This window comes from Poecilia reticulata, chromosome 10, assembly GCF_904066995.2.
Source record: "Poecilia reticulata chromosome 10, P_reticulata-male-v2, whole genome shotgun sequence".
NCBI classification, from domain to species: domain Eukaryota; kingdom Metazoa; phylum Chordata; class Actinopteri; order Cyprinodontiformes; family Poeciliidae; genus Poecilia; species Poecilia reticulata.
In genome coordinates this window covers 31,199,897-31,211,010 of record NC_088839.1, presented here as the reverse complement: position 1 = coordinate 31,211,010, position 11,114 = coordinate 31,199,897, and the positions used below count along the sequence as shown (strand labels likewise).

Genomic DNA, 11,114 nt, shown 5'->3' with positions numbered 1-11,114 from the left:
TCCCCATGACCACATCAGTCACACCGATCTTTAAAGATCTGCCCCGGCAGCGCCTCGACATGAATGAGACATTTAGTGGAGTCCTGACTGGGACCTGTGTTCTGCCTCCCTTGTGGTCTGTGACCCTCGTTTCAAACGGCGCAGGAAGAAAAGAAAACAGGATGTGTGAACCGTTCCACTCAGTCTGTTTGTCCGGGTGACTCAAAATGAGCTGATGAGGCAGATGCAAGCTTTCAAAAAGGAGAATAATTTATTAATACCTAAAATATTAAAAATTTACAAGCTTTTATGCAATGTTTTATTTCTTTGCCACCTCTTCTGTGAAAGCACCATTTTTATAAAACTGTTTTTTATGTTAAAATCTGATGAAACTTTTCACTAGCACAGTTTCACAATAATACACACCATCAGAAATAACTTCTTTGTCCTTAAAATGATTCAGCAATATTTAATTTTGAAGGGGAAAAGATTTAGAATGTTTTTTGGAAAACGTTAAGATAAAATTTCTGACCTATTTAGTTGTTTGTAATTTTTTAGATAACACTGTTTATGTAGCTTTTTTTTTCTATTTTCATCACTTTATATCTGTTTATGCGATAACAATGTACTTTCAGCAGTAAGAAAGATTGCAATAATCTTTCTAGGGCAGCTGCACTTTGCTGATAACCATCTGATATCATGGTTTTTACCCTGATTTTAATTGTTTTTCTGCAACTTTTTAGGAAAAGCTGCATCAATTGCAAATCGCAACAGATGAGGCTGCAGTCAGCATCATTGGAAATACACTTTTAACACAAAGAAAGCAAACTTTACTAAACAATTTTTCAAACTTAATGAACTGGTTATGTGAACCGAACCACAGCAATGCATGATGAGCAGCAGAAGACATGAAGCAGCTCAGCTGGTGGTCTCACTCGACCTGTCAGACTGTTTTGGACTTTGTGGCTCCAGTGAAAACCAGGCTGCATAAAACTGAACCTGAGTTCTGGGTGAATGATGGAATTCCAGCTGTCAGGATCATCGAGCCGAGAAGAAATAGAAAAAAGGATAAAATACAGAAGTCAATTCAGATATTATGGGGCTGATGCTGTCAGACAACAATAAAAAACACCTAAACAAATTTTACTCTGTTTTGTTTTTATGTCATTTTATCAATTTTTCTCTCTGTGTTTTATTTCTCAGTAAGACCTGGAATTTTATTTTTGATTCATCTTAATGTCTTTTTCATATGTGCCACTTTGGTCCAATATGAAGTTGCTTTTATAATAAAATCTGAATTGGATTGAATGAAACTGATGAGCAGCTGAAAGACAAGTTAAAGCTGCAGAACATCCATGAAGTTAGACACTTAAAACCAACATAAACCTCAGTTTAACCACGGCTCCTCTCAACTTTAAATTTGTATCTTATGAACAGCAAGGTAAGAAGGACAAGTTGCATAGAAATATTATGCGTTTCCATTGTGGTATTTTAAATACTGTTCGATACAAACTCATTAGTTTTCTTCTGGAATTGCCTTAAACATTTTACTTGGTTCGTTCCCATCATTTTTATTGGAAAAAGCTTCAGAATTTTAAACATCACATTCCAAAATATTAACTGTTCTCTTTGTCCTTTCATGTTCAGCATTTATCTAGACCCCAAATCACAGATGGCAAAGTTTCTTGGCTCCAGAAACCAGAATCTTTCAGTCCAGAATCTTTCAGTCACCATGTTTCCCAAATGTCATAAACAAAATGATAACATGCTGTTTCCATTCAAAAACCTCTCATTTAAAACGTAAAGCTCTGTGGATGATATTTGAGAAACAGACCATGACGTTCCATTTAAGAAGCTAAAGCAACTCTTAAACTCCAGCCCATTTTCATTCCCAAGGCATTGCAAGCTACTTATTCTTCAAAGCGAGTGATCTCTGAAACCGCACAGTGTGTCCTTTGGCTCTGAAGACATGATCGCATCAGGTGCAGCAACATTTGACATTGATTTAAAATTTTCATTTGGAGGCTGAAGCGCTGGGAGCAAAATAAATTGCAGGACTTTAATCTTGGATATGGTGAAATGTTCTTGTTTGACTGTCGCTTTCTGGATTTCTACTCCTTGAAAAATGATAGCTTGTTTTTTCCTTACAAATGTACACCAGAAATGCTTGGTTCTGCCTCAGACCTGTAGCTGCTTACATTTTGAAAATAAATTCTGCATTACTCATTTTCAGGACTTTAACCTTTTTGTGTCATGCATGCTGTACAGCATAACTCTACAAGGTTGCAAGTTCCAGGGTCTGGTGGCCGACAGGTGCAAACGCACAGCCACAGAGAAAAGATACAGGTAAACAGTTTTGATGAATTAATTATAACATATTAAAAATTGTATACAATTATTCACTTTTGATTTCATACAAGGTTCTGGACAGAACCTTTGCATTCTGTTGTACCTGTAACTCTGATGCACAAGAAACATCTACAAACAGCTGCTTCTCTTGCCACTCCGTAAGTCCATTTTAAAATAAAATAAAATGTAATTTGGACGCTGGAAAGGACTATTGTTGTGTGCAAGTTGTGTTAAAAGTAGTTAACCTATCAGCAGAGCTATTCAAAAATAAAATACCATCTCAGTGCAAAACATGTTGCAGCAGCAGAGACGTCCTCAGCACTAATGTCAGCATCCACAGTCCACAAAGAAGATTTTTTTTCTCACCAAAACTTTCCATGGATGATCAGGAATTCCCTGAAAGTTGAATGTGTATAGCAGCACTTTGCACTAATCTGGAGGCTGACTAAACTTAAATAACAGATTAAAAACAGTGGTTATCTCCTGTGTTAAGCTCATATGTCTCTTTATTCAAATATTTAGCAGAAAGAGAATGTTGCTTATTTTGTTGATATATGATTTTTGATTAAAATCTGGTACAATTAACGGGACCCTAAAATTAACTGGATAAAAAAAAAAAAAAAATGGAGTCCTGTAGATTTTATCTAATAGTTGCCCTCTGAGCTCAACACAGATGCAAAAATAATAATATTTTAAAGTAGTGATGAAAAGAGTAAAAAGATTTTGTCACTGGTAAAACTGAAATTGCATTTCCTTCATGACAAATTTGACAGTTTATTGCTGCTATGAATCATTTCTCTGCAGGCTCATCTCCACACAAAAATCCACCAGAACAACCACAACAATTTCAGCCATTCTATTTAAAATGTAGATGGAGAAAATGAAGAAGAGAAGCTTCCTGACATTCCCAACACCAATGTGTCACAGAGACTGTGGAGAGATATCCGTCTGCAACCACTGAAGAGTGAAGATCCAAACCTCTTGGGGCCAAAGAAGCTCAAAGGTGAATGATTGTCTACAGATGTCTTGATGATGATTGTAACATTTTACCTCCTCTGCTCTTCCAGGAAGAATTAAGACACACATGCATGTCATCTATGAAGTCAGAACACGTCACTTCTTCCCATGGTGTGTCTGTATTAAAATGCATGTAATATGCAGAGAATAGACAATTTCCAGAGATAAATGTAAAACAAGTTACAGCTGTTTTTCAAAGGACTTTTAAATGACCTCCAGAGGAGATTGATTCTGAACTTGTTGCCAGAATAAGGAGATTTCTGTGAACACAGTAGGGCTGCAGAGGCTGCAGTAAAGTGGATTGTGATTATAATTAAACAGCTGAAAGAGAAAGTTGGAGAAACGAAACTTATAATTCACATCGGTTTGTTTTACACGTGACTGAATTTGGTATTCAGGAACAGTGGCTCTTGCTCAGGTTTTTTTGTGCTTTTAAAGTATTGTTTGACCTCAACCACAACATAAGTATTATAGTAATATTTTGCAGTGAAATGTTTCTCCAGTGTAAAAAAAGACCCTTTAGGTTCATTTTTGTTTTTAAAGGAACTTTGTAGTGCATGAAAGAAAACATCTTATTCTTTAATGCTGGAATGCTCTGGAGTTGTACCTGAGGAGAAAACAATCATCCTGCATGATAGTTTTGTTTGTGCAAAATCTTTTGCAGCCTGAGGCAACAGTAGAGTTTTATACAGTATCCACTGAGTCATATTTAGGAATATAAAGGACATGATGAATCGATTCCTGTGGGCTACACAGCAGACAGTGTTGCTTTTTTATCCATACCAGAAATGTTCACACTGAGTGAAAACTAAAGAGCAAACGACACAATGTTCCATCCACCTGAATTTACACATATGATTTACAAAATGTTGCAGCAAAGAACAGGTTTATGTTCTTACTGCTTTATCCTGGAGTTGCTGCAGATTCAGACCTTCAACTCTGCATAAGTTAATTGTTTCATTTCAGAAGTATTTCTGAGAATTAGTATAGAAATGGAAACATGACTCATCTGTGGAGGAGGGTGGAAGAATGTCTGTCAGCCTTTGGACAGAGCAAGTTCAAGGCTTTTTGCAAAACTTCTTGTTATGTGGTGTTTATAATACCATTAATTGATTCAATGTACCCATTTTAATGTCTGCACGCTCCAAAGCAAAGTATTTTCATCCTTGCAGCAAGTCTAAAATGAAAAATGCTCAGAAACATGGAGCATGTGTGTGTATTCTAGCCTGCAGCTGATTGGTCCGCAACAGGGAAGCAAAGACAGAGGAAGCCTGGAAGTGTCAACTGTTGGATTATAGCTACAAACTTCCTCACACACTTATAAATCCACAAACACAGTTTAGAGCCAAACCAACTGACCACAACGTGTCACATCCTGCGCCAATGCAGTGAGGTTTCCTTTGCAAAGTAACACTGCTACAGCCAAGGAAAGGCTGCCTGTTTAATGCCCGAAAAGCCACAGTGGGAGCCGGCGGGCTTATGCAGTAGCATCTGGCCTCACCTCACATGCCTGCCAAGGTGGACATTATATGAGAATAATTGGCCAGGACAGCAATGTGTGAGATGGACAAATGAGTACCTCCTCCTGGGTGACCTGATGGCCAAAGAAAAAGGAACAACGCTTCTGTGGGTGTAATAAAGCACTTTAGCAACAGACTGGTCGAATCAACACATGCAGAACATTTAGAATCATGATTGTAAATGGGCAAAAATGTAATCTGATTTTCCATACATGTTTTTAAGTATTCGAATGATTCATTCTTTGACTGTTTTTAATTCGAATCATCTTTGTAAAGCCATAATTGTAAAACTGATAAAACTCTGATGACAAAACTCTGCAGCAACACTCAGAGTGAAGCTTTTAGTTTTTAAAAGAATGTGAAAACAAACAGTTTTTTTCAGGGGTTCAGAAAACACAGAAGTTTTAAACTTATTTACACAATAGAATACACTGTCTCTAAAAAATGCTTTACAAAGCATAGAACTAAACTCAAACCCTTTCATTCATAAAATCCTAAATTTTCTTTTACTGGTGTTAAACTTTGGAAATCATTTATTTTCTTCTTAAATCATTGACCTTTGTGTTGGAAATCATGATCCCAAATTTACTAAATGATATATTACTAAAGATTTTTTTCTGCTAAACTCAAGAAAACACAAGCAGAGGCCTCAACAATTGCTTGGATCAGCGAGTACCTGACAGAGACTTCAGTTTGTGAGGCAGAGGTCCTGTGTGTGTAAGCAGGTGATCAGCAGCAGGAGCGCCGCAGGGCTCCGTACTCTCACCGTTCCTTTTCACTCCGTACACCAACGACCTCCAGCACAAACCAGACTCCTGTCTGTCTGTTAAAGTTTAACTTAGAGGAGCCACAAGAAGTTCAAATTCAAGCAGAAATTGAAAATTTTATTCTTTAAGCTCAGTATTAGAAAATACACAAACAGTTAAATAACTTTGGTGTTAAAAAAAAAACAACCTCAATGAAATTTCAAAGTAAAAATGACTAAAAATACAAAATGAAAACTAATTCTACTGTACAGCAAAAATGTAGCAAACAAGGCACATTATAACTAAATTCCCTTTCATTAGAAATAAATATTTATTATGAACAATCATTCTGCAAAAACAACAAAATGCAACATATTCCTCAAGCAAGCAGAGTTGATATCGCTGATATGGATCACAGAGACGTTTCTAGACAATGTCCAACTGGTTGGAAATCCACAACAATCCCTCCTTGAAAATCTTTGGTATAAAAAACAAAACAAAACAAAATATTTACACATAATGTGATTGCATGCCACTGCATTTTTCCACTGACAAATCTGTAGCGAAGCTCAAAGATGGTAAAGGAAAATAGCCAGACACAAAGCGCTTCTCTTTGGCTCGATGGTGGAAAACATGAAACTGTGGGAGTTAAGCAGCTGGAGGCAGCTCACTTACAGAGGCACTTAAAGAAGACGCTCCCTTAAATGTAACAGTCCACAATGAATGAAAACTTTTTCCGGATGAGTAGACAGCATCTCTGAGTTATCTCCATCTCTGGAGCTGTTTGGTAATAGTCCACATTTGCTCCAGTGATTTTCCTTTCCTCTAAAATACACTCAGAACACACTATTTGTATTCCCCAATGTTCACATCCATACCGACGATTTATTAGATTCCAGTCTGTTCTGCTTCATCCAATTAGTGAAAGAGTATGAAAGAAGAATCTTGTTAGCTTCCCAACGGAAGTGGATGAGATTCAGAACGGCTGCAGAGTTCACGCCTGATGTTGTGGTGCTGCTGTTGGCAGATCTGAGGTCAGTCCTGGTCGTCTTTACAGACACAGGAACACTCTTCATGGTGCTCCAAGGCCACATCCGTCATGGACTTCTGCAGGCTTCTCCCTCCGCCCCGATGTCTCAACAGAAGAACCTGTTGAGAAGACGCACACAGTGCATGAGCTGATCGGTGCAGAAAACTTCACTAAAGCACATTTCTTTTTTTTATCTACTTGAAAACATGTACATAAATAATTTCTAAACAATCTGGAGTGAATAAAATACAAATTATTTCAGAGAAAAACAATGGTGGATAAATAAATTCCATTCCTTTATTTTGGTTTTTCTTACTGTACTAAAAAAGAGTATAAAAAGATTCCAGACTTAGATTTGATTATTGATCAGAGGTGCTTTAGTTGATTGCAATTAAAAACATGAATTGAAAATGAAAAAATTAGTTGAATAAGTTGGCACATGATAAAATGATCAATAACATTAATTTGAAGAGTTTCTTGTATGCAGCTTTGACATGTCATGGTTGGTTAGTAGAAAAATGTAATAAAAGCACAAATCAATAAAATTAAATTAGAAAACTGTTTAACTCAGCTGAATGGAGAAAAAAAGAACATTTCTTGGGCTCATTCATAAGAAGGAAGGATAAAAGACGGTCATGTATCAGATCATATTTCTACCCTCATGAGTCAGGAGGTCAGAGGTTACAAGTTAACATGTTCACATACTTCCATCAATATTAAACATTAAAAAATGTAGTCAATAAAACAACACTTTTTATGTATGTTTACCAGGGTGCCAATATTTCTTTTAGGACATTGTGATTTCACATTAAACACTTAAGAAATTAAATATTTATATCATTTCTGAGTTGATGTTGTGATGTTTCAAGCATAGAAAAAGTTTTTCTTTAACAGTTTTTTATGTTGTAATTCTGCTACAGTGTGTGAACCATCCCATACGTTCCTTTTTGGTTAACAAATTTAAAAAAAAGGTGGATAAATTTTAAAGTTTAATCTGTGAAGTGGTGATTACCTCATGGTATTTCTTTGTGGCCCTTGTTGGCACGCACTGGCAGTCAGCACAGCGATGAGAGCAGCAGGCACAGTTTCCACCGCATCGCTTTACAAGGAGGCAGCTGGGCCAAAAAATGACATCTGTCCTTTTCAGCTCCTCTCGCAAAGACACTGAGTAGTTACGTGGCGTGCAGCTGTACAGCCGAACTTCCTCCCTCTGCAGATTGAGATCAGCTCCTTCTCAAAGACACAGAAGAAGTTGTTGCAGAAAAACCTCAGTGCAAAATATTTATCCGAGTTTCAATGTTAACTAAGTGGAAACTTAAGGTGAAGTTTACAGAGCTTAGATTCAGTTCCTGTTTTAGTTTTTGTTCTTTTCACGTATTTATTTAGTTTTATTTTAGCAGGGTCTTAAACATGTTTCTGGAGCAGAAATTGAAATCTAGAAGATGAAGTGCTCTACCTCTGGCCTTCCTGTTGAGGATGAACGACTTCCCCAACACGTGCCACGTGGGTTTGTACAGCTCCTCCATATCCAGCTGCCATCGCTCCGGTTCCAGATACTTCATGACGTCCTCCACTGTGCTGAGCACCGCCACCGCCTCCAGCAGCTCCTCAACACCCTGCAGGGACGGAGGGGGCTGCGTGGTAGCCTCTGGCTCCGATGCACTCTGCACAAGCAATAATCACATAAATCAATCTACTCCATATTCATGATGATTCAGCGACAATCTTTAACAATCTGACCTCGCCTTCTATAAGTTGTCTACAAAATCTGATTATCCTTTCATGTAATAATTGATAAAAATGTGAAAAGCATTTCAAATTTTGATATTTTAGTATTTGTCAATTGCTCATCAGTTCCTTTTATTTGATCCTGGTCAGAATATTCTGTTATTTTTTCCTTGTGTTACTTCTGTGTGTTATGTTTTAATAGTCCTCCGTTTCTTTAAGCTTTTAAATCACTTTTTTTAAGTGAAACTTGATTTTCACCGGCCTGCATTTGGGTTCTGCTCGTCGCTGTTCTATGACATCAACACAAATGGCTGTTTCTTGCTTTATACAAATCTGAAAATGTTTTATAATTTAGATTTAATTTTCTTTTCATGAAGTCAGAGAAAAGCAAGTAATGCTGTATTTTGAAGTGAACTTATGCTGCAATTTACTCAGTTTATGTTAGCAAAACTGAGTAAGTAGCTCCATAACATAAAAAGTGAAGATATTTTATATGTTTTATGGAGATGTTCTGATCTTTTGTGTCAGTGACATCGTCGTCAGTCCATGAGTAATAAACTTTCTGCTTATTGAACTCAGAAAGGTTATTGATGCAGAAGTGAGAATGCAAAAGAATGTGTTGTGAAGGATTTTTTATACTCTACTCAAACATGTTAGAGATCTGAAGGAATTTGTCCACAAATCCTAAATGTTGTTGCTTCACATTAGATGCAAGTAATCAGAACTTCAAGTGAAAAGCAGAGAAAATGTAAACATAAATCTCTGATTTGTGGGGTTGCACAGTGGCGCAGTTGGTAGAGCTGTTGCCTTGCAGCACGAAGGTTCTGGGTTCAATTCCCAGCCCCGGTCTTTCTGCATGGAGAAACTGAGAGCTGGAAACAAATAACTGTTTCCAGCTCTCTGTTTCATGCACAGGGAGAATGCATGCTCTCCCTGTGCATGCGTGGGTTTTCTCCGGGTACTCCGGTTTCCTCCCACAGTCCAAAAACATGACTGTCAGGTTAATTGGCCTCTCCAAATTGCCCCTAGGTGTGAGTGTGTGTGTGCATGGTTGTGTGTCTCTGTGTTGCCCTGCGACAGATTGGCGACCTGTCCAGGGTGACCCCGCCTCTCGCCCAGAACGTTAGCTGGAGATGGGCACCAGCAACCCTCCCGACCCCACTGAGGGACAAGGGTGAAAGAAAATGGATGGATGGATCTCTGATTTGTAGTCGTCTGTTTGCCTTTGAATTAATACACGAGGTCGAGATCTGAAGAGTTTTCTCTGACATGTAGAAACTTTATGTTTTGGATATGTAAGAGAAAATGGGAGAATGAAATAATCTTCAAATAGAAAAAATATGTTTGCTGTGAAAAATCCACAGTAAGGTGCCGATTTAAATGACAGTTAAACTGTTAGGCACTATATTAACCTGAACATTATTGAAATTATCTAATTGCATAAGCAGTAAAAAGGCTCTGAACTTCTAATCCTCAGAAATGAATAAACAAACTTCATTCTATTAATTAGGTTTAGCAAACATAAGAATTAAATCTGTTTGAAAATTTACCATTTTATATTAGTGGAAGTCAGATATGGGTAAAACCTGGACAAATAATTAGTATTGTTAATGGAAAAGTTTTACTTGGGAAAAATATATATACAGAAAAAGATGATTGAATTATTGAATATTAATTATCTGATTATTGAATATTAAATATTTATTTCACAATTTACATTCAGAATATTTCTAGTAGATGCATATAGTTGTGACTATATTCAAAATACTGTATCCTCCGAAGACAGGAAAGCAATATGAAATAACGACAGACTTTTATTAAGCTGTCAAACGTCATTACATCTCTTTCACCTCCTCTGCCCACTTTGCATAGCAGCTTGTTGTTGTGCCTCTGAATGGGTGACAGTGTTATTTGTTTCCAGCTCTCAGTTCTCCTGGCTGCAACGCTCTCACACAAAAGATTGATAACTTGGCTTTTTGGTCCTCCCACAACAGAAGAGACTGATTTCAGTCCTGTTCAGGCAAAATGTCAAGTCGCTGGCTTCTTTTCTCTTATCTGGCTGACATGTGAAAGGAAACATTGTCACAAGTATTTAAGACTCTTCTTGCAGCTGTGCCTAAAAGCTTTTGGAAAGGAAAGGACAAAAAAAAGACATTTCTGGGAACCAATATGGTGCCTAAATAATTTATTCAGCTAAATTAGTAATGAAGAATTGCTGCATGGAGATGTGCAAGTTTAAAATTAAAAAAAGTGCAGATATTTGTGGATTTATCTCTATTCAATATGACAATTACGAACTAATACTTGAGTCAATCTAGGAATAAAATAAAAAACCCCAGTGTGTTCAGTCAGAGGTGTCTTTAAGACTCTGTAATGCTGACAGCTGCAGGAGCTTTTAGAGATTAACAAAGACTTATTAAAGCAAACACTGGATCAGAATTTAGCACTATAAACTGTATTTATGCTAAAATCGTATTTGTATTTTTCCATCTTCTGGGAAAAGAAATTCTGATATGATATGACAAGTAGTAACAAGTAAGGAAGGGTGAAGGTCATTTACAGCTTGTGAGCCAATGATGCGACCACAGCGTGCTTCAGGATTAGCTCCAGAGAGAGATCCTTTAAAAACATGTGAGTAAGACACATTTGATCAATTTGAAACGCCTCATTTTCAGTTATGACCTTTAAAATCAGTCAGTGTGCATCAATGGGAACAATAGAAAATTAAAATCAAGACAAAAAGCA

The 11,114-nt window shown here is 37.1% G+C and overlaps 1 protein-coding gene across 1 annotated transcript in view; it reads right to left on the bottom strand.

Moving 5' to 3' along the window:
* Positions 1-5,728: 5,728 nt before the first annotated feature.
* Positions 5,729-11,114, bottom strand: part of pdgfc (platelet derived growth factor c) — a 46,158-nt gene continuing 40,772 nt past the window's right edge. Inside the window, exons 4-6 of the mRNA XM_008421061.3 lie at positions 8,098-8,305; positions 7,654-7,871; positions 5,729-6,760 (exon numbers count right to left, since the gene is read on the bottom strand). Of these exons, the coding sequence (XP_008419283.1) occupies positions 6,647-6,760; positions 7,654-7,871; positions 8,098-8,305 (540 nt within the window). The 3' untranslated portion in view covers positions 5,729-6,646. The remainder of the gene's footprint in view (positions 6,761-7,653; positions 7,872-8,097; positions 8,306-11,114) is intronic.